We start from the raw sequence: 23,967 nt of genomic DNA on the forward strand, positions 1-23,967 counted from the left end.
AAAAAAAAAAAAAAAAAACAAACTGCGTCCTTCCTTGTAACTGAAAGGAATGTATGTTGGAAATAGCTATCTGGAAGAACTAGCCGGAGTACAAGAGCTTGTTTTCACAGTACGTTCTTCTTCCTGGCAGTCTGGTCATCACAAAAGTGAACACCCGCTGGCAATGTCCAGCTAACCATGGGAAGCATCTAGAATTCTTTGTATGTTACCTCAGAGTCAATTCATTGATAGGAGAAAAGTGGAAACAATAGAAGTGCTTTTAAAAATGGGTTCATAGTTTAATTTGAGAATGGAGACGAATAAAGCAAACAACTCATAGAGTTTGGGGTAATGGAAGTAAGGGTGAGGTTAAAAAAAGAGAGGTTCTTTGTTTGTTTGTAGACAGGGTCTCACTATGTACTTCAGGCTAGCCTTGAACTATGTAGCCCAGGCTGGCCGCAGGCTTGTAGTGTTCTTCCTGCTTCAGCCTCCAAGTGCTGGGATTACAGGTGTGCACCACCACACCTGGCTGATTTTCCTATTTATTTATTAGGGAGGCTCTTACTTTAGGCTAACACTGGCTATCTCTTCTCGTGCCTTACTCGACATTCCAGTCTGGATTGGCTAGGGAGGGTTAGACACACAGACTTCCGGTAATAAGAAGAGAGGGCCAACACTAAGGGAGAGATATACTGACAGGCACCTGCCTACCTTTTCAGCACTATTTCACTTCCTGTCTCCCCTGCCTGCTTGGCCTCCAGAAGCTCTCTTGACTCAACCTCTAAAATCACCTTTTCTTCCTCCCCATAAATCTCCCATTTCCTTTGTGCAGACCTCAATCAGCTGTCTAGAAGAAAGTCCATACTAAAGAACGAGTGGTTTATAATAGTTTGATCGAAATGACTCTCTACGAAACAGTATTTCTGCAGTGTGGGCCATCCTCTTGGTGGGGCATGGTCACCTTCCCGCTGCCCATTCCATCATCCAGTTTGCTACGCTGCATCGGAAGCAGGGAAAAGACAGCTTTCCTTTGGCTCTCAATCATTTCTTTTGCTAAAGAAAAGAGTGTTGCTTTAGCTGGGCTTGGTGGTGCATACCTATAATCCCAACACTTGGGAGGCTGTGGCAGGAGGCTGCTCATGAGTTCAAGACTTGTCTAAACTACATAGCAAGACTCTGTCTCACTAGAAAAAAAGAAAAAGTAGAGCTTTAAATAAGAAAAGGAAAGCAAGGGGGAAATAGAACAGAGGGTAAGGCCATTCCCTACTTCCACAAAACTCCTATTTGTGACTGAAGAGCAGTGTTGAATTACTGCCAGTGAAGTGCAGTTCCATCCTCTTCAATTCCAGGTATAACCAGGCCCGGGGGAGTGCCTGACAGACGGACGATCTGGCCAACAGTTTCCTTCAGTTATAAATTTAGGGTATATTTAGGAAGATTATAAATAGATGTTTTTACTTTTTCCAGATTTCTACTCTTTTCTTCTTAGGTGGCTCCAGAAACATTCTCCTAATTCTAATTCCTGTAGTCTCTCTTTTTCCTTCCTGAAGTCCAACTCTGACTTTTTTTTTTGTCTTTTTGAGACAGGGTCTTGCTATGCAATTCAGGCTGGCCTCGAACTCACAAAGATCCTCCTGCTTCAGCCTCCCAAGCGCTGGGATTACAGGCGTGTGCCACCATGCCTGGCTTGATTTGTTATTCTTATCGATACTGAATGGTGATAACTAGTGTGGATAGTTCTTGCTAATGCAGAGCCCAGACCAAGGTGACTGTCCCATCCTCAGACCACCCTATGTGAGTTCCAGCAAACTGATGATCAGGTAACAATCTGATTTGTATTGTAGCTGTTTTTTACAGAAAAACATCACCTATTTTCTGTGTGTGTGTGTGTATGTGTGTGTTTTGGTCTTTTTGAGACAGGGTTTCCCTATGCAGTTCAGGCTGGCCTTGAGCTTACTTTGTAGCCCAGGCTGGTCTCAAACTTGCAACAATCCTCCTGCCTCAGCCTCCCAAGTGCTGGGATTACAGGGGTGCACCACCAGGCCCGGCATTTTTTGTAGTTTTGAAATAGGTTCTCACTATGTAGTTGAGGCTGGCATTGAATTTACTATGTAGCCCAGTTTGGCCTTGAACTTGCAGTGGTCCTCCTGTCTCAGTCCCCCAAGTGCTGAGATTACAGGTGTGTGCCGCTACACCAGGCTCTATTTTTATTTTTTTGAGGTTTGATGTTATGTGCATGAAAACATCAAGCCTATTTTCAAAAACAAAAAATCTTAATTGCATTGGTGGATTTCTGCAAAGCCCATCCCAAGGGTTTTCGTGGTTCCAGACACAGCAGGAGCTGAACTGGGGCAGCGACCACCACCAGGCACAGAAGGGAGCCATGGAGGCCACTGTAACCCATCACCCTTCTAAAGTCTGCCGCTGACTTAAGGGACCCCGTCCAAAGTCAGCTGCCCAGCCGTGGCCATGGCAGCCCCATGGCACCACAGTACACCCCCCCCCCCCCGCTATGGGAGGCTGCTCTGTCCCCAGTCCTAGGAGGGCCGCCAGGGCTTGCCATGCTGTGGTGCCCTCCAGAGCCGTCCAGAGCTGTCTTCCTTACTGCCGATGGCTGTACCCATCATGCAGGGCAGGCATGGCTGTGAACGACTGAACACGCGCCTCAACATGCCAAACTCTGTACCTAAATTCTGTACTTCGTAATGTGTGACCCACACAGCAGTCGTCAGCTCAAAATGTAACATTATACAGAAATATATTAAAGGTGGCTTTTGAGAGCTCTTTCCAGCAAAAAATATTAAAAATCATATAGTATCATTTGAGTACTCAAATTTGAATTCTTCATGTGATTTTCAGGTTTCCAGAGGTCAAAGGACAAGGAAAAGGATTCAATACTATTGTGTAGTTTAGGGGAAAACACCATAATGTTTATTTTATTTATTTATTTATTTATTTATTTATTTATTTATTTTTGTCTTTTCGAGACAAGGTCTCACTATGCAGTTCAGGCTGACCTTGAGCTCACTTTGTAGCCCAGGCTGGTCTCGAACTCAAAATGATCCTCCTGCCTCAGCCTCCCGAGTGCTGGGATTACAGGCATGCACCACCACGCCTGGCTACACCATATTGTTTGGAAAATAAGTCAATCACTGGCCCAGCATAGTGGCACACACCTGTAATCCCAGCACTTGGGAGGCTGTACAGGAGGATTGTTGCAAGTCTGAGAAAAGCCTGGGCTACAAAGTGAACTCAAGGCCAGCCTGAACTGCATAGTGAGACCCTCTCTCAGAAAGACAAAAAAAAAAAAACTTGTGATGAAACACATTTAGCATCAGGGTCATATAATGAACAGATAAATTCCTACCTCCGCATGCCTGGGCACTAGATCCAGCACATCCCTTTTGCTCAGGGACCAGTGGAATGTAAGCCCAGGGCTGGCATTGCTGAAGGAGAAAGGGCTCTGTGTACTGGTCACTCCGGTGACATACACTGGCATCTGAAGAGAGTAAGAGGTATTGTGAGGCTGGGGATACAGCTCAGTGGCACAGCACCTGCCTGGCAAGCGCGAGGTCGTGAGTCCAATTCCCAATACCGAAAAAAAAAAAAAGTGGTATTATGCTGTCTGACCTTTGCACCCAGCACTATCAGAACCACAGACCTGAACGGAGCCTTGTACTGACCTCAGTGGCTGTGATGAGTCGCGTTGTAGCTGTAACGATCCGAACAGACCTTAGCCGAACAACTTCAATCTGCACTTCATCCTGCTCGACAGGGTACAGAGCAAACTTAGGCTAGAAGGCAGTTCTGTGGGGTGGACAGAGATGCTGTGACAACTATTGTGCTGTTTTTGGCATTCAGCAAAGAATCTCACACAAGGGATAGGTTTGCTTTTATTTTTTATTTATTTATTTATTTTTGAGACAGGGTCTCACTATGTAGTTCAGGCTGGCCTTGAACTCACTATGTAGCCCCAGCTGGTTTCTAACTTATTGAGATCCTCCTGCCTCAGCCTCCCAAGTGCTAGTATTACAGGTGTGCACCACCATGCCCGGCTTTTTCCTGTTCTTTTTTTTGCTTTTGTTTTAAAAGAATTCCTTAAGAATAGGGATGATGTCTTATAACACTGCCAACTACTCTGGGTTTTTCACTACAGATTTTGTTTTGTTTTGTTTTGAGACAGGGTCTCACTTTGTAATTCAGGCTGGTCTTGAACTCATTATGAAGCCCAGGCTGCCCTCGAACTAGTTTGGTGATCCTTGAACTCATAGAAGTACTTCTGCCTCAGCCTCCCAAGTGCTAGGATTACAGGCATGCACCATCATGTCTGGTGATTTTTTTTTTTTCTGCAGCGGGGTATTGTTATTCAGTTCAGACTGGCCTTGACCTCACTATGTAGCCCAGGCCAGCCTCCAACTTGAGGCAGTCTTCCTGCCTCAGCCTCCTGAGGGCTGGGACTATAGGAATGCCCACCACATCTAGCTACTAAAGATTTCCTTCTTCCTAAAAGGGTTTTCCTGGACTGCTGACACTGTCCCCCTCCCCCGCCCCTCTTCCTCCTCCCTAAGTCCCCAGTGTGGTTTCCAAAGGGAAGAGCAGAAGCAGAGCACAGTGCAGAACTGATACCTGGGAAAACACGATGACCTTGCCAGTATCTTCATTTACGGTCTGGATGGTGCCGTGGACCACCGCCGTGCCAACCGCTCTCCCTGTCACTTGGCCCCTCCTACTAACGACAGCCACGGTCTGATTACTGCTGGAGAAGAGAATGATAGACTGGGGCTGGGGGCCGCCTTCACACATCACCTAGGATTGAAACACACAGCAGGCGCCTGGGATGTCGGGGAAAACATTTTGTGCAAGCAACCAACTGACTTCTTCATCATCGCCCCTGCTTCCTGAACACCCCGCCCCACGTGGACGCCAGAATGGAGCAAATGCGGTGCTGCAGCTGCTCCGCAGAATTCCCGGCGTTCCCGGGGCAGCTCCTGCCAGGGGCTCGCAGGTCAGGGCAAGCCTCCTTTCTCCGATCCGGATGGGTGCGACTGGGAGTAGGCAGGGGAGGCCAGAGGAAGAGGTGCGCGTGTGCGTGCGCGCGCGCGCGCGCGTGTGTGTGTGTGTGTGTGTATGTATGTGTGTGCATGTGCGTGCGTGTGCATTTGTGTGTTTATAGAGAAAAGGTGTGCGTTATCTTTTTACTCCCATGATCACCTGCATCATGTTAGCTGGAGTCAGTGTCATCTTCTCTGGAACAAGTCTGAACGGAGGGAACACCTTAAAGGGGAAAACCAAAAGACATGCATGATTAATGAGAGGCATTAGTTTCTTTTTTTTTTTTTTTTTTGGTTTTTTTCCGGTACCGGGAATCGAGCTCACGACCTCGCACTTGCCAGGCAGGTGCTGTGCCACTGAGCTAAATCCCCAGCCCCGAGAGGCATTAGTTTCTACGGAAACCCCTAATTGTGTGCAAAGAAGTTACACAAACATATGTATCTTTATTTTATATACAATGGTAAAAAAAATTTAAAAATAATTACTACATCAACTCACTAGAGAAAAAGGGACCATTGAAATTATGATTTGTTTTATTTAGCTTTGTCTTGAGATAGGGTGTCACTATGTAGTGCAGGCTGGCCTTGAACTCATTATGTAGCCCAGGCTGGCCTCGAATGCCTGGTGATCCTCCTGCCTCAGCCTCCAGAGAGCTGGGATTACAGGCCTGTGCCACCACAACCGGCTCAGTGATTTTTAAACTTGTGCAAACTAGACATAAAGGGATGAACAAATAAGTCAAAGAGCAAATTCTGAACGGAGCCATTTCCTTACTTCAATGTGCCGAGGGGCTGATGTGACTTTCCTCCCCATCTTGTCTCTGGCGGTAGCCACGAGTGTGGTTTGCCCGATGGTGATGGCCCGAAGAACGTAGTTTTCAGAGTACTCATCCTGTTCCTCCATTAGTCTGCAAGGGCCAATGTGGTTTAGGTGAGAAAGACTTGGTGAGGAGAGTGGCTGGTGGGGCATCTCCTGGAGACACCATTTCCGTTCCTTTAACTCTTGTTAGAGGGAAAGAGCCAAGGCCAGTGTCATGATAATGACAGGAAGCTCCCTGGGGAAAACTTGTCCTCTGACAATAAAGGAAGGAGGGTGGTAAAAGCCCCGACTGGCAATATGGGAATTCTTGCATTTTTCCTTTCTCAAAGCAGAACACCAGTACCTCTGCTTCTCAATAGACTTCCAAAGGTCCTCTGGCTGGCAGCACTCCCCAAAGGGCTCCTCCCAGGAGAAACTCCAGTAATAAACATAGTAATGACACACGTGATTTGGCCCCGAACCAAGACAGCTCGGGACATGAGGTGTGCGTCCTGGGGAGAGCTGAAGATGGGAAGGGAGTGTGCGTAAAAGCTCTTGTAACAGAGAGCAGGGGAGAATCTGAAATAAGCTGAGGAGACCTGACCAGGCCACCAGGAGGAACAGCTGCACGCTCCGAGGCACAGGACGGAAGCAGCACTGACATGGTACTCACGTCAGAGTGACGATGGCCGAGGCAGTCTGCAGCTTGAGCTCCATGTGTCTGAAGTATTTACTCTGGAACGGGTGTTTAGAAGAGTCGAGCACCCTCACTGTCACGGAAACAGTTTTGCCTATCTCAACCTGGCCAGTGTGAAGAACAAACAAAGAAAAGGAGACGGACTGTAACAGTGAATCTCACTTGCTAAGGGCAGTCTCGCTCCTTGCAGGCAGCAAACTTTTTCATTCATGCTAATGTTCCTGATTAGCCTTTGATCAAATGCACCTAATCTATGTGTACGGTGTATTTTAAATAGTTTTTTGTGTGTTTTCTTAGTACCAGGAGTCAAACCCAGGATGCTTCACCCATTCAGTTACACCTCTAGCCTTTATTTATTTACAGTTTTATTTATTTATTTATTTATTTATTTATTTTTGGTCTTTTTGAGACAGGGTCTCGCCATGGAGCTCAGGCTGGCCTTGAGCTCATTGTGTAGCCCAGGCTGGCCTCGAAGTTGCAGTGATCCTTCTGCCTCAACCTCCCAAGTGCAGCACTACACCTGGCCTTATTTATAGTTTTTTGAGACAGGGTCTCACCATGTAATTTAAGCTGGCTTTGGGTTTTTGTTGTTGTTGTTGCTTTTTTTTTTTTTTTTGAGACAGGGTCTTGCTATGTTTAGGCTGGCCTTGAACTCATTTTGTAGCCCAGACTGGTCTTGAACTCACAGCAATCCTCCTGCCTCAGCCTCCCGAGTGCTGGGATTATAGGTGTGTACCACCATGCCTGGCAATGATTTAGGCTGGCTTTGAAACCACTGTGTAGTCCAAACTGGCCTCAAACTGTGGTGATCCTCTTGCTTTAGCCTTCCAAGTGCTGGGATTACAGGTACACATCACCACTCCCTGGCTTGAGCCTTATTTTTTATTTTTTTCTTTTGGTTTTTTGGTTTTCTTCCGGTACTGGGAGCTAAATCCCCAGCCCCCTTGAGCCTTATTTTTTAAATTTTGAGACAGCATCTCACTAAATTTCCCAGGCTGCCCTTGAATTTGAGATCTTCTTGCCTCAGCCTCTTGAGTAGCTGGGATTATAGGCATGCACAACCACCCAGCTTTCAATAGTCCTTTAACACTTATCTTTACCTTCATCATGTATAATACTGGAATGCTGTTCTTTAAGGGAAGTTCTCCCACTAACTTACCAAAAGCCCGGGGCGTACACACACAGTAGTCGAGCTGAGATACAGTCAGTGACGCTGGGGAATGAGAAGGAAGCTGGCTTCCCTTCTGAGGTGCAGGCAATGTCTCTCACCTTATCGATCAGATCAAGCTCCAGCTCTTGTATGTCTGATACCCTGAGATGGGCTTTTGCTGGACCAGAGAAAGCCAGGCACAGATCGTAGACTTCCAAGGTGAGAGATCCAGGCTGTACAGGAACTAGCTACAAGGAAGATGGCAGCTGATAAAGAAGAAAATGTGCTCCAGGCATAATCATAGCAACTGCTTTCATCTGAAGCAGAACATACATCTTACTCCTTCTGAGAGGGGAACTCTCAGAGGTCAGGTTACATGGTGCAGGCTTAGCATTGTATGCAGCCTGAAAATAATGTTTCAGTTTATGGAAAAATAAACACCTTAACAAATATTAACTGATAAAGAACAGTGTTTAAATTGATTGAATTTAAGGGGAATTCAGTCCACACACACACATACACACACACACATAACTTCTGTCTTATGTATGGCTTTTCTTGTTAGTTTTTTGAGTTAGGGTCTCACTATATAGTTCAGGCTGGACTTAAACTCATGGAGATCCTCCTGCTTCAGCCTCCCAAGTGCTGGGATTACAGGTATTTGCCACCATGCCTGGCTTGTTTAGTTTTGAGACAGAGTCTCACTGTGTACAGAAAAGGCTGGACTTGGACTTACTATATAGCCCAGCATTTTCAAATCATAAACTTGCCTTAGCCTCCTATATGCTAGTATTTTATTTTATTTTTTTAATATATGTGCTGCTGAAGTGAGCACATACTTTTTTTTTTTTAGACAGGGTCTTTTTATGTAGTTCAGGCTGGCCTTGAACTCACTCTGTAGCCTAGGCTGACCTTGAACTCATAGTGATCCTCCTGCCTCAGCCTCCCAAGTGCTGGGATTACAGGCGTGTACTACCACACCCAGAAACACTGACACAGTTATGTGTTTTGTTTGTCTTTTGTTTTTTTTTTTTTTTGCTACTGGGAATCAAACTCAGGACCTTGTGCTTGCTAGGTAGGCGCGTGTGCCAGTGAGCTATATCCCCGGCCCAGTTATGTGTTTTGAAATTTATAAAAATGAACCTTTAGGTGGAAATCTTTTAATTACATGTCTCCTATATTAGTGCAACAGGAGAAACCCGCCCAGTACTGCAGCCAGCTGTAGGGAACCCCTCAGATCTGGCTGAAGGATCCGTGCAGGCGGAAGATGGAACGCGAGGCCAGTGTGACTTTCTGTGTGGTGTGAGGATTAACCTGGAGACTTCATGCTGACCCACAGAGCCAATCTTTTTCATGTTTTCATTTTTCATTTAGTGACAGGTTCTCACGAAGTTACTAAGTTGCCCAGGCTGGGCTCAAATGTTACTTCCGTACCAAGTTTTTACACAAAACAGAATTTTTCTACTCTTTCTCCTAAGAAGGAGCTTTGGCCTGAGACCATCAATCTGGAACACCTCCGCCGCTCACCTGCACAGAGTTCTCTGCTTCTGTGTAAGTGATGCTGGCAATGCCCTGCTCGCGGCTGCTGACTGAAAAGTAACCAGACCCTTCCACCAGGCTGAATGTCTCCTATGGGAAAAGCAGACCAGCAACATCACATTCCCTTCAGCTTACGAACAGACCAAAGGAAAAGCTTCTGTCTAGAAATGGCATGATATTAAAGATTAAGGTCCATGGACAAAACCAAAATGACTAATAAAGTGTAACTCTTAAGAATACTATAGCTAAAATAAGAGAATACAACAGCTAAAAGAAAAGAGTACTATAGCTGACTGTTACACATATTTGTGATATCTCTCTCTATATATATAGGGATATATATCTGATTTTTTCAAACACATCAGTTTGTTTATTGTTTTTTTGTTTGTTTGTTTGTTTTTGTTTTTGGTTTTTTTCTGGTACCGGGAACCGAACTCACAACCTTGCGCTTGCCAGGCAGGCGCTGTGCCGCTGAGCTAAATCCCCAGCCCCCTTGTTTATTGTTATACTGTGAAATACAAAGTCCTCTCTCTAATATGATTGCACTTAACTATCCACGAAGAGTCTACCTGCACGTCAGGGTGGTTGTAGATGGTAGCGTTCTCCGGCAACACAGCCACGTCATCCACCAGGAGCAGCTCCACAGCTGCAGATCTGGGCGCGCTGGCAATGTTCTAGCAATGCAGTGAAACCCACAGAGGTGAACATAAGCTTCTAAGTCCTCAGCACAGTGGGAGAAGTTCCTGTACTCACTCAAGTGCCAAAACTAACAAGCATAGAGGGGCGGGTTCTCAGAGTTACATTACTTATAAACAACTTTTAAAGAAGATCCTTGTGAGGCATGGTCGTGCACACCTATAATCCCAGCACTTCGGAAGCTGAGGCAGGAGGATCATTGTGAGATAAAGGCCAGCATGGGCTATATAATGAGTTCAAGGCCAGCCTGAAATACATATACATAGCAAGACCTTGTCTCAAAAAAAAACAAAAAGAAAAAAATTATTTATTTAGGCAGGCACTGGTGATTGAACCCAAGGGCACTTGACTACAGAGTTACACTGCCAGCTCTTTTTACTTTTCAATTTCAATTTCAATTTTTTTTTTTTGATACAGGGGTTTACTATGCAGTTAAAGCTTTCCTTGAACTTACTATGTAGCCCAGGATGGCCTTGAACTCACAGCGATCCTCCTGCTTCAGCCTCCCAAGTGCTGGAATTATAGTTGTTTGCCACCACACCCAGCAGTTTAATTTTGGGGGTACTGGGCATTGAACCCAGGGTCTTTGCACTGAGTTATAGACACAGCCCACTTAAAAATTTTGAGACAGGGTATTGCTATGTGGTTCAGTCTGGACTTGAACTCACTATGTAGCTCAGGCTGGCCTCAAATTCACAGTAATCTTCCTGCCTCAGGCTCCCAAGTGCTGGGGTTACAAGTGTGTGCCACCATGCCCAGTTGGACTATGTTTCTTTCTTTCTTTTCTGTCTTTTTGAGACAAGGTCTCATTATGCAGTTCAGGCTGGCCTTGAGCTCACTTTGTAGCCCAGGCTAGCCTCAAACTTGCAACGACCCTCCTGCCTCAGCCTCCTGAGTGCTGGGATTACAGGCGTGCACCACTAGGCCCCGTCCTTGACTATGTTTCTTACCTCTCAGATTTCACTCACCTTTGGGCTTTTCTTCTCTGAATAGCCCACAATATTGACTCTAATGGATACAGTCCCTTTTATCTGATGTACTTTAAGGATTTGATGACCTGAAAACATGCAGGAAAATACTCTGAGAAAAAATAACAATACAAAAGGTCTCCAGAAAACTAAATTCTGCACAATTCCCCCCTCAAAATTTTTTTTGAGACAGGATCTTGCTTTGCAGTTTAGGCTGGCCTTGAACTCGCTATATAGCCCAGAATGGCTTCAAACTCACAGCAATCCTTCTGCTTCAGCCTCCCAGGTCCTGCGATTACAGGTGTGTGCCACATTGCCCAGCCTCTTTTTGTTGTTGTTGTTGTTGGTCTTTTTGAGACAGGGTGTCGCTATGCAGTTCAGGCTGGCCAGGAGCTCACTTTGTAGCCCAGGCTGGCCTGGAACTTGCAATGATCCTCCTGCCTCAGCCTCCCAAGTGCTGAAATTACAGGTGTGTGTCACCACATCTGGCTTTTTTTTTCTAATTTAACAAACATGTATCTTCCCCTTTAGTTAGATCAACTCTTTTTTTTTTTCCCCCGGTACCGGGAACTGAACTCACAACCTTGTGCTTGCCAAGCAGGCGCTGTGCCGCTGAGCTAAATCCCCAGCCCTAGTTAGGTCAACTCTTATTTTTTTTTTAAATGTACAATGACCATGCCTTAATTGGAGCCTGTTCTCTTTATGCTCCACTCACTCATTTACTCCACAAAGATTACTGACAGCCTTCTAGATATTAGGGCTATCCTAGGTAATCAGGGTATAGGAATAAAACAATCCTTACTTTAAAAACAACTCAGTTTAGCTAGGTGTGGAGGTTCACGCCTATAATCTCAGCACTTCGGAGGCTGAGGCAGGAGATCGAGGAGAGTTCGAGGCCAGGCTGGGCTACATAGTGAGTTCAAGGAAAGCTTGAACTGCACACTGAGACCCTGTCTCAAAAAACTAAAAACCAAAAAACCTCAGTTTAATGAGAGGTGACTGAAGTAACTGCCATTGTGAAGTGTGTCCTGGATACTGAGCAGGTACAAGCACAAAGGAGGAGTACATAAACTTCCATTTATTTATTTATGTTAGTTTTTGCAGTACTGGGGGCTGAACCCATGGTTGCTCTTCCACTGAGCAACATCTTCAGCCTTTTTCAGTTTTTGTTTTGAGATAGGGTCTTGGTAGGTCACCAAGTTGCACAGCCTAGTTCTGAGTGTGTGATCTTCCTGCCTCAGCCTCCCTCAGTGTTGGGATTACAGGTGTGCACCACCACGCGCACCGTATTTTGATTTTTGAGGGTCTTACTACGCAGTTAAGGTTGGCCTCAAACTCATGACCCCTTTCTCCACCTTCCAAACGCTGGGGTCACTTGCATGTGCTACTATTCCCAGCAAATATTTACTTTATATTGGGGATGGGAGGGAATGAAAAGTCCTAAGTCTCTAGAGACAGGGTTCAACCCAGTGAAGATGCCAGAAAAGCATGTCCGAGGAAAAGAAAACACGGGATATGTGTAAGAGGAAGAGGCCTGGAAGCCCTATCAGGAGGAAGGGCCCAGAGCTGAGTGTGAGAAAAAATGTAGGCACTATGTAGGCAGTGAGCGCAGAGGGTAGGTGTGCTGGCTGATACCACATGGATCCCACCCTGAGCACACAGGGAGCCCTGCGGCACAGGCTTTGCTGTCAGAGAGCTTTTGCTGCTGCATCTATTTACCACTGTTGGTTGTTGTTCTATTTTGCTTTTTTTGTGTGTGACAGGATTGCAATTTATAGTCCAGGCTGGCCTTGAATTCATAGTGATCATTCTTCCTCAACCTCCCAAATGCAGGAATTGCAGGTGTGAGCCACCATGCCTAACTGTTTCTATTTACCATGGTAACCTTGGGTCCTCAGACTGCTTGGTATAGTAAGAACTAAATACATGTTTGATAAATGGGTAAGTTTATATGTGAAAGTGTATACAGTAGTTGGTCTCATACATAGTCAGGAGAAATCAGTAGATAGGAACAAAAAATGGTTAAGAGAGCCATTCAGGTTGGGTGGGATGGCACATGCCTGTAATCCCAGCACTCAGGAGGCTGAGGCAGGACGATCTCTGCAAGTTCAAGGCCAGCCTGGGCAATTTATCACTATATATAGTGAGTTCAACACCAGGCTGAGCTACATAGTGAGACCATGTCTCAAAAGAGAGAGAGAGAGACAGAGACAGAGACAGAGACAGAGAGACAGAGAGAGACAGACGGAGAGAGACAGAGAGAGAGAGATTCAGAAGTGTATTTTAGAATGATCACCCAGGGCACGAGCATGGAGGATGGACTGGAGAAGAGAGACCCGATGAGATGTTAGTGTGAGGCGGCTACTGATGCAGGGCAGAGGTGATACGGACGTTCAGAGCTGGAAAGGAAGTGGTGTGGTGGGACATGCTTGTCGTCTTAGCATGTTTTGGGGAGGTTGTGGGTCCTGCTGCCCCTGCCGGTGTCTTTATCCCTTCTCTGACCCAGACTCTCATCTTTTCCAACTCATTCTTGCTGTCCCTCCAAACCCCACCCCTTCGGGTCTCAACGGAAGTATGCTGCCTTCTCCGCTCCCCACTAGGCTGGGCGCCCCTGTTAGAAACTCGCAAGGCACCCTGAGTGTGCCATTACCCAACACAGTTACAATGTTTAAAGCCTGGCTTCCCCACTGACACATTATCAATCTGCAGGAGTGTGGCCGTGTCTGCCTCCCTCACCATTACAGTTCCCGTGCCTAGCAGAAGGCGTTCTATATAGCAGTCACTCAATAAATATTTGCCATAATAAGTAATACTTCCGCAATGTTAAGAGAATAGGCAAGCAACGTATTTTAAATTAATTTAAATTTTATATTCTTATGAGAAATGTTAGACCCTAGGTCCTAGTTTTGCAAACAAAGAAATCTACCTGTATGTTTTCTGGAAAAAAAAAAAAAAAGAGATGAAAGGTGATATATAATAAAATCTAAAGTAAAATCGTCCTCTATAAGGAAATACTTAGTATGAACATTTAGAAAGCATAGTGTAAGAAAGGATTTGTAGCTGGTCATGGTGGCAGAGCCCTGCAATCCCAGAACTCAGGACGTGGAGACAGGATTACTATGAGTTTGAGGCCAGCCTGGGCTACACAGTGAGACCCTGTCTCAAAAAAAAAATTAGTTTTTGAATTTTTTTGTCTTTTTGAATTTTTCCTTGTCTTTTTGCTATGCAGTTCAGGCTAGCCTTGAATTCATTTTGTAGCCCAGGCTGATCGCAACTCGAAGTGGTCTTCCTCCCTCAGCCTCCTGCCTGGTGGGATCACAGACATGCATCACCATGCCCAGCAGAGAGATACAGAGAGAGAGAAAGACAGACAGACAGACAGAAAGAAAGAAAGAGGGGGCTGGGGATTTAGCTCAGCGGCAAAAGCGCCTGCCTGGCAAGTGCAAGGTCGTGAGTTCGGTTCCCGGTACCGGAAACAAAACAAAACAAAACAAAAAACCAAAAAAAAAAAAAAGAAAAAGAAAGAAAGAAAGAAAGAAGGAAAGAATTAATTAATTAGTTTGTAATTTTCATATTACCATGTGCCCGGGCCTGCCCACTGCCATCATCTTTGGCTACCATCTCCATTGATTTATAATCTTTGAAATGGGCTAGTGTTTCGTTGGAAGATTTCCATTCTAGCATTAGTGAGCTGAAATTATCAAACTTTCTTCTGTGCTGATCAAACACTGCAAGTTCCAGGATTGTGTCCCTCAGTCTTGATACAGGGATCTGCATTAAAATAAAAAATAATGAAAAAAAAAGCTAAAAAAGTAGCCCTAAAGGTTACCTGATGTTTCCTGCCATCTTCTTGTCATGCCAGGAACTGTTTCTCCTCTGCCATGCCCCTTTGCCCTGCCACCTTCCTTTAGATCCAGCTATGGGCTGAAACCTCACAAACTGTGAGCTAAATAAACCTTTCCTCCCTTAATGTATGGGTATCAGGTATTTTGTCTCAGGAATGAAAAAAGTAACTAAGACAGATTTTGATACCAGAAGTGGGGTCATTTCTGTGATACTCCCTGACCCAAAGGTTCAGGAGCCTTTCGAACCGGCTTGTGGGAGGACTTTGAAAAGCTTTGGAACTGCTGGTAGAAGCAGCAGCCCTGGAATGCTATAAACTGATCTTGATGGGAGATTCTGTTCAGGGCTCAGAAGACCAGAATGCTGGTAGAAGTGGAGCCTGTAAAGTGTAGGCTCAGGGCCGGGGATTTAGCTCAGCGGCATAGCACCTGCCCAGTAAGTGCAACGTCGTGAGTTAGATCCCCAGTACCAGAAGAAAAAAAAAAAAAAGTATAGGCTAGGAGGTTTCAGTTAGGAACAAGGACTGCATTGGCTACTGGAATCCAGACCATATATGTTATGCTTTGGTAGAAACTTTGTTTCCATTTTGCTCATGTTAAGAGACTTTGCCTGAGAATGACATTAAGGGCAGCAGACTAAGTTATCTGGTGGAAGAAATTTCAAAGCAGTCTAATGTTGAGGCTGTGGCATGGCTACTGTTGGGGACTTTTAGCCAGATCTATGTTGACAATCAAAAGCAAAGGTCCAAGCAAAATGATTTTAAAAGTTTTAAGTTTGGGCAGAAGAAAAGCTCCAGTAAAGTTATGGCCTGCAAAGATGGAACAGAGGAGAACTTAGTGGCTGTAAACAAACAGGGTAACAGAAAAGATGGCTGGAGGATATTTCAAGAACCAGTAGAGTTCCACCCTTTGCAGCCTCAAAATCACAAAGGTGAAACTCTGCTTTGAGAAGAGAACCCCTCAGCACCATGTTCTAGCATGGTGTTGGCCTAGAGAATTTGTCCCTTGGGACTGGGTTTATCGCTTCTCGGCCTTTTGGCTAAGATCAAGTGTAGTATCTTGGGACTGGGTTCATAATGGTCGGCAATCCATGCACTCAACCCCTACAATCAAGAGAGTGAAGCCTGGCAACAGTTCCAGCTAGCTGCGGACCCTGGTGTCATCCACATAGTGCTAGTTTTAGGTACATGAAGAATGCAAGAGTTGTGGGGACAGGAAGGCTTCCACACAGATTTCAGAAAGCCTGGGAGGCCGGGCAGTGTGCCTGAGAGGACAGTGTATACAGCTGTGAGGGTGAAACTGAAGGTGCAATGGAGACTCCAGAAGTTTGGAGAATCCAGAAATGTGGACAGTCTGAGGAAAACTGCAAGGAGTGAGCAAAGCCAGCCCAAGAGAGAAGTCATGGGAGCTACAACCCTCAGCAATGCTGTAGAGGCAGAGCCATCCAAACCCTTAGGAGTATGCGTCTTGCCACAGACTACCTCAGATGCTTGGCATGGAACTGTGGAATTTAATGTTTGCCCTGATGGATTTTGGACTTACTTTGGTCCAATTCCTTTCTTCTTCTTTTTCTTTTTTTTTGAGACAGGGTCTCCCTGTGCAGTTCAGGCTGGCCTTGAGCTCACTTTGTAGGCCAGGCTGGTCTTGAGCTCGCAACAATCCTCCTGCCTCAGCCTCTTCAGTGCTGGGATTACAGGCATGCGTCACCATGCCTGGCTCTCCAATTCCTCTCCATACCCCTATTTGTACCTTTTGGAATGGGAATATTCATCTCATGCTATTGTATGCTGGAAGTGTTTAACTTTCATTTGTACAGGGGCTTGCAGCTGAGAGTTTGCCTTAAATCTTAGAGGAAACCTTGGTCTTGGGCTTTTCTGCAATGTTGAAACTGTTAGGACTTTGGCAACTCTTAGAGATGGGCTAAATACCTTTTGCATAAAGAGATGTGTACGAGTCTTTTGGGGGCTGGGGTGGAGTGTTATGGCTTGTATCTAGACAAAGCCTCACATGGTTAAACTGGGAAGTTTCAAAGGTGGCTGGATTAGCGTGTGTGAATGTGGATTGTCTTGGTTACTTTTCTCTCATTGCTGAGACAAAACATCTCACACCCAAAGTAAAGAGAGGGAAAGGTTTATTCAGCTCACAGTTTGTGAAGGTTTCAGTCCATAGCCAGCAAGCTCCAAGGCAGGATGGCACGGCAGAAGGACAACAGTTCATGGTGGTGGAAGACAGCAAAAGCAACAAGAACAAAAAGGGAAGAGCAAAAGGGGCAAAAAGGGAGAGAGAACAAGCCTCTTTCCCTCCCTTATATTGTATGCAGCCTAGCCACCTCAGGGCAGCTATAGCACTCACACCATAATCCCAGGATTGGATCACAAATCAATCACAAACTTTAGAAGTCCACCCCTATGTCTGCATGAGGATTTGCGGGGACATCTAGACACAAACCATAACATGGATTAACAGTGTGATACTGGGGTTAAGGAGGTGAATAATGGAAGCTCCGTCCTGGGTGTGGGTGGCCCCAGTCGATAGGTTTATAGTCTGGATGGAATATAAAGGGACAGGGAGAATGCAGGCCTGCTGCTGCTACTGCTTGCTGCTTCCTGCCTTCTTCCTCCATGCCATGAACTATTTTTCTTTTGCCATCCCCCTCTGCCATGCCACCCTGCCTTGGAGCCACTGACTGCGGACTGAAACCTACAAGCTGTGAGCTAAATAAACCTTTTCTCCCTTAACGTGTGAGTGTGGGATATTTTGGCCCAGCAATGAAAAAAGTAACCAAGACATACATGAAGCAAAAACTGACAGAATTGAAGGAGAAACTGACAATTCAATAATGATGGCTGGACACATCAATACTCTGCTTTCACTAAGGGACAGAACAAGTAGACAGAAGTTCAGCAAAGAAACAGAAGACTTAAACGTCATTATAAGCCCACTAGGCCTAGCAGGCGTCCACAGAACACCTTGCAACAGTGGCAGGATCCACGCTTCTTAAGTGCACATGGAGCATCCTCCAGGATAAACTATGTGTTTGGACATAAAACAAACCCCAACAAAAGTATTTAAATCAGGGTTGTTCTTCAACAACAGTGGAATGAAATTAGAACTCAATAATAGGAAATTTGCAATATTCACAAATCAGAAATGAAAACATTCCTAAATAGTAGTAGGCTAAAAAAGAAATTACAAAGTAAATGAGAGCTAGCCATGGTGGGACACACCTGTAATCCTAGCACTTGGGAGGCTGAGGCAGGAGCATTGCTGTGAGTTAAAGGCCAGTGTGGGCTATATAGTGAGTTCAAGGCCAGCCTCAATTACATAGTGAGACCCTGTCTGAAATTAAACAAACATCTCAAATTAATAACCTAATCTCTCACCATAAGAAACTAGAAGAAGATGAGCAAACTACAGTAAATCCAAGCCAAACAGGTCAAAGAAATAATGAAGAACAGTGTTAAAATAAATTAAACAAATGGAAAATAGAAAAGTAGAGAAAACTTCAAAAATAAAAGTTGATTGTTTTGAAATGATTAACAAAATTGGCCACTTTTTAGCTAGAATGACCTACAAAAAAGAGAAGACTCAATTTACTAAACTAAGTAGTAAAAATAAGTAGTAAGCTGGGGAAAATAGCAAAATAAAGCACCGTTCATTATGGACAGTAGAACCATTAGCACATTTCTCGTGCTTTGGGCCCTGGGTATATGCCTGACAACCAGTATTTCAAGATGTCAGAACTCAGCCTTTCCCAGAAACACAAGAACACTCGATACTGTTGCCTTTCACAAGCAAGGGTGTGTTTGCAAATGGCCAAGAGCTCACCCTCACCTCCCCGCAGCCGCTCTAGGCTCAAGTGTACAGTAGTCCCCTTTCCAGACCTGCACTCACTCTACTCTGGGGAAATCCTTCTGCTCCTGTCACAGCCTTCCTTGTGCCATCATACACAGTGAAAGAGAAGATGCTGGTACTCTCATTACAGAACAGGGTTATAAGGAAATGCTATAAACAACCACGCACCTACAAATTAGGTAACCCAGCTGGGCCTGAGGAGTGTGCCTCTAGTCTCAGTACTCATCAGGCTGAGACAGGAAGACGGCTTGAGCCCAGTCAGCCGGGGCAACACAGTGAAACACTGACTTAGAAAAAAAATTAGATAACCTAGTTGAAATGCATAAATTCCTAGAAAAACACAAATAACCAAAACTGATTCATTATAAAAACAAACAAACAAACAAACAAACTGACTAAACTTATAACAAGCAATGAAATTTAATAGTAATTTTTAAAAAAAGGCCAGGCCTGGTGGTGCATGTCGGTAATCCCTGCACTCAGGAGGCTGAGGCAGGAGGACTGCTGTGAATTGGAGACCAACCTGGACTACATAATGAGTTCAAGGCCAGCCTAGAATATAAAGTAAGACACTGTCTCAATAAATAAATAAATAAATAAATAAATGCAATATACAAATTAACAGCCAGGCATAGTGGTGTATGCTTGTAATCCCAGCCCAGAGGCTGATGCAGGAGTATCTCGGTGAATTCAAGGGCAGCCTAAACTACATAGCAAGACCCTGTCTCCAAAACAAAACAACAACCCACATTAGCAGAATAAGGAAAAATAAACGATCATTTCAAAGGATGCAGAGAGAGAGCCTCTGACAAAACGTAGTATCTTTCATAGTTAAAAACACTCAATCTTCTTCACTGTGTAAACAGCATCTGTGCAGTGTCCAATGCCAGCAGTAGATTAGGACCCAGAGTCCACCTCCCTGTAAGGCCAGGGATAAGGTAAGGCTGTCTGTTCTTACTGCCTCTCTTGAACACTGTGCTGGAGGTTCTTGCCAGGGCAACTGAACAAGAAAACCAAGTAAAGGCATTTGGGTTAGAGAGGGAGATGTACCACTGTCTCCATTTGCAAGCAGCATGATTTTGTGGATCCTGAGGTATCTCAAAACAAAGAAATTACTGGAACTAGTAAGAGAGTACAACTGCATTGCAGATACAAAATCAATATGCAAAACACAGTTGTATTTGTATAGATTTGCAGTGGACAATCTTCAAATGGATTATGGAAATAACGCCACTGATGATAGCATCAAATAGAACAAAATATTTAAGAATAAATCTAACAAAAGGAATGCCAGACCTATACACTTAATTTTTAAAATTTGTTTTTATTGTTTTGATTTTTTTTAAGACAGGGTCAGGCTGGGGATTTAGCTCAGCGGCACAGTACCTGCCTGGCAAGCGCAAGGTCGTGAGTTTGACTTCCGGTACCAGAAAAAAAACAAAACAAAAAAAAAAAACAAAACAAAAAAAACAAGACAGGGTCTTACTATGTAGCTCAGGCTGGCCTCAGATTCACAGTGATCCTCCTGTCTCAGCCTTCTGAGTGCTGGAATTACAGGTATGTGCCACCATGCCCATTTGCCCAACCTATATACTTTAAACTAGAAAACACTGTTGAATGAAATTACAGAAGCCCTAAATAAATGAAAGACACCCAGTGTTCATGCACTGGAAGGAAGTAAAGAAGGCAGTTCTCCTCAAACAGACACACAGTGTCAGTGCAGTCCTCTCTAAATTGAAATCACTGTGGCTTCTCTGCAGAAACTGATAAACCATATGGTGCTATGGTTTGGACATTGCTGAGTGTGTCCCCCAAGTCTTTATATGAAGAAAATTAATCACGATAGTGAGATGTTAACCTTGGTTTCTCATACTGGATCACAGATGCCATACCATATTTTTTTAATGAAAATATATACTTTGGCATAAGGCAGCTGGCTGTGCGTCTCCATAGCTGTGCTGGGGGAATACAGGAAGCAACCTCTGTATTGATAAACCCACTTGATATGATGAATGGCAAGGTCTATAAACATGTGTCAAGTGTAAATGGGTGAGTTTTACCCACATTATGTGCTGTTACATTTTTGTATATTTATAATTTTTTATTAAATGTTTTCATTTTTCTTGCAGAATTAGACAAATTCAATACAATGTTGCATGAAAATGCACTTTTACAACTTTGGGAGGAGGTTGAAAGTGAATCAGCAGGTGCCTCGTCTACCTATGATGAGTTGGCTCATGTAAGCCAAAGAAATTAGCAGTATACAACAGATATGGCAGAGATATGACAGATAGAGAAGTACAGAATGAAGACCTTGATTCAGATGAGGAAGAAAACAGTAATGGAAATAAATATTTGATCAGTCAAAATGCTACAAAATGGTCATAATATACTTGAACAATCAATGTTAGAACTAGGTCAGAAAAGGTGCTTAGGTTTTTGCCAGGGGTAAAACCTGCTGGACAGAACGCCAACACTGTGATTCAGTGCTGGAAATTGTAATGGATGATATGCTACAAGATGTTCTGAAACATACTAATAATGAAATATGAGAGAACATTCTATATGTATCAGTAGTAATCCTTAAAAATATATTTATCATGACACGTCACTACCTGAACTAAAAGCCTTCCTAGCAGGACTTTATCATTCAAATCATCAGAATCTAAAGGATTTATGGAGAACTAACAGATGTGGCATTGATTTTTAGAGCGACAATGACACTCAAGAGACTTGGTGTCTTTCAAAATTGCCTACGTTTTGACAACAGAAAGACTGGCCAAGAAAAAAAAAAAAAAAAAAAACAATTTGGCTGCTATTTGCTCATTTGTTAAAAGCTTTGTGTTGAACTGTCAAGCAATTTATACACCATCCAAATACATGACAACTGACAAACAACTTTCATCATTTCATAGTTGTTAAAGCCTTTGGCAATATATGCCAAGTAAACCTTCCAAATATAGTGTACAAATATATGCCCTGGTAGATGTGAAGGCATTTTACACCTTGAATTTAGAAATGTATTCTGGAACTCAGCCAATGGGTCTTTCCTCATGCAGTCATAAACCATATGACTTCTGAACAGATTTGTTGCACCTATTTCAAAAAGTAACCCAATTGTGACATTTGACAATTGGTTCACTATTTACCCATTGCTGCTACTTTTTTTTTTTTTTTTTTTGTCTTTTTGAGACAGGGTCTCGCTGTGCAGTTCAGGCTGGCCTTGAGCTCACTTTGTAGCCCAGGCTGGTCTCGAACTTGCAACGATCCTCCTGCCTCAGCCTCCCGAGTGCTGGGATTACAGGCATGTGCCACTACACCCAGCCCTACATTTTTTAAAAAGAACACTAGTTGATCAGCACAGGAACTATTTGCAAGAAAGATTCCTGAAAAAATGTTGCAAGTTCACAATAGAAAAAAATGTACAGTGCAATATTTGTATTTCAGAAACATATAACATCGGCCTCCTACATGGGGAAGAAAAACAAAGTAGTAATGATAACTGTCAACATTGTATCAGGATGATAAGATTCATAGTGAGGCCAGGTGTTGTGGCACTTGGGAGGCTGAGGCAGCAAGACTGCCATGAGTTCAGGCCAGCCTGGGCTGCACAGTGAGTTTAAGGCATAGTAACCTACACAGGAAGACACTGACTCAGGTAAAACAAAACAAAACAAAACAACAACAACAAAAAAAACAAAAAAACAAAGGCTAACAATAACAACAACAAAAAAACAATGAAGAAGCACAAAATATCATGGAAAAAATTTTTTTTAGAGAATTGGGATTGGGATTGATAAATAATTACAACAGAGGAAAAACAGTGTGTGTCTGCCAAAGAATTCCTCAAAATAATTCTGGAGCAGACTGATGAACAGACAGATGAAACATTACAAGACCTCCTAAGAAAACAGGAAGACCAGGAAGATGTCAAGTGTGTCCCATCAAAGAAGACAGGAAAACAACACACATGTGCTATCAGTGTAAGCAAGACTTGTGTATGGAACATGCCATTCTCACGTGTGAAAACTGCCTTAGGTGTGATAACTGAAGCAAAGATTATTTTTGTGGTAGAGTTTTATTTATATTTTCATTGTAGTTCACACAGAAATTTATTTCTGCTGTTACTTTTTAGATTTAGTAAGCAAACAAACAGTTGATGTAGAAAATGTTTATTCTAAACAGTGTATACTTGGTGTTTCATTTGATTGATGTTTCATTTTCCTGCTAAGTGGACATTATATACTAGGAGGCTCCTGACAAAGGGGAAAACAGGAGAGAGGGTAAGTACAGCCCGCCAAACAGGAAAGGAAAGCTAAGCACATGTGTTGTCAGTGTGAGACTTGTGTATGGAACATGCTATTGTCATGTGTAAAGACCGCCATAGGTGTGATGATTGCAGCAAAGATTATTTCTGTGGCCAAATTTTGTTTGTATTTTCATTGTAGTTCAAACCAAACCAAACCAAACCAAACCAAACCCCAGAAGTAAAGAAGAAATCAAACAGTAAGAAGAAATCAAAGTAAAAAATCAACTAATTACACAATCAAAATTAAAAACTTTTGTGCTTCCATGTCATCAAAAGAGTGAGAAATGACTCACAAGATAGAAGCTTTGCAAATTAAATTGGAAAACAGATTTGTGTCTAGAATATGAAATGATTCAGTACAAGGTGGCACATGCTGTAATTCCAGCACTCAAGAGGCTGAGGCAGGAAGATCCTGAGTTCCAGGCTAGCTTGGGTTACATAACAAGTTCTAGGCAAGCCTGGACTACATAGTGAGACCCTGTCTAAAAAAAAAAAAAGAGAGCCGGGCGTAGTGGCCCACGTGTGTAATCCCAGCACTCAGGAGGCTGACGCAGGAGGATCGCTGTGAGTTCGAGGCCAGCCTGAACTACATGGTGAAACCCTGTTTCAAAAAGACAAAAATAAAATAAAATAAAAAAAAAAGAATACATGAAAAACTCTTACAACTGAATAAAAAAAAGTCAGTTAAGAAACTGGCCAAAGATCTGTATATCCAAAGAAGATTCACAAATGGCTGCTAAACACATTAAAGATTCATATTATTAATCACTGGGAAATGCAAATAAAAATCATGCTGAGATACTACTTTATCTCCACAGAAGGCTGGAATCAAAACAACAAATAAGTATTGGCAAAGATATGGAGCAACTGCAACCCTCAAACTTTGCCAGTGAAAATGTAAATTAAATGTAGCTATTTTGGAAAACGGTGGTTCTTCGAAAGACTAACAAACAGTATAGGATCCAGCAATTCCATTGCTATTTAAATACTTGAGAAATCAGAACATGTTCACACAAAACTTGTATATAAATGTTCATGGAACCATCACACCTATAATCCCAGCACTCAGAAGGCTGATGCAG

General features: G+C 43.6%; 1 protein-coding gene across 1 annotated transcript in view; it reads right to left on the minus strand.

The window, feature by feature from the left end:
- Positions 1–23,967, minus strand: part of Nup210l (nucleoporin 210kDa-like) — a gene marked incomplete in the record, with an annotated part of 112,499 nt that overhangs the window by 31,070 nt on the left and 57,462 nt on the right. Inside the window, 11 exon segments of the mRNA XM_013508241.1 lie at positions 3,347–3,478; positions 3,663–3,743; positions 4,606–4,785; positions 5,191–5,253; positions 5,806–5,938; positions 6,503–6,630; positions 7,796–7,924; positions 9,204–9,305; positions 9,785–9,889; positions 10,880–10,968; positions 14,458–14,650. Of these exon segments, the coding sequence (XP_013363695.1) occupies positions 3,347–3,478; positions 3,663–3,743; positions 4,606–4,785; positions 5,191–5,253; positions 5,806–5,938; positions 6,503–6,630; positions 7,796–7,924; positions 9,204–9,305; positions 9,785–9,889; positions 10,880–10,968; positions 14,458–14,650 (1,335 nt within the window).

The sequence above is a fragment of the Chinchilla lanigera genome, unplaced genomic scaffold, assembly GCF_000276665.1.
Source record: "Chinchilla lanigera isolate Chin_1 unplaced genomic scaffold, ChiLan1.0 scaffold00144, whole genome shotgun sequence".
In the NCBI taxonomy this organism is placed as follows: Eukaryota; Metazoa; Chordata; class Mammalia; order Rodentia; family Chinchillidae; genus Chinchilla; species Chinchilla lanigera.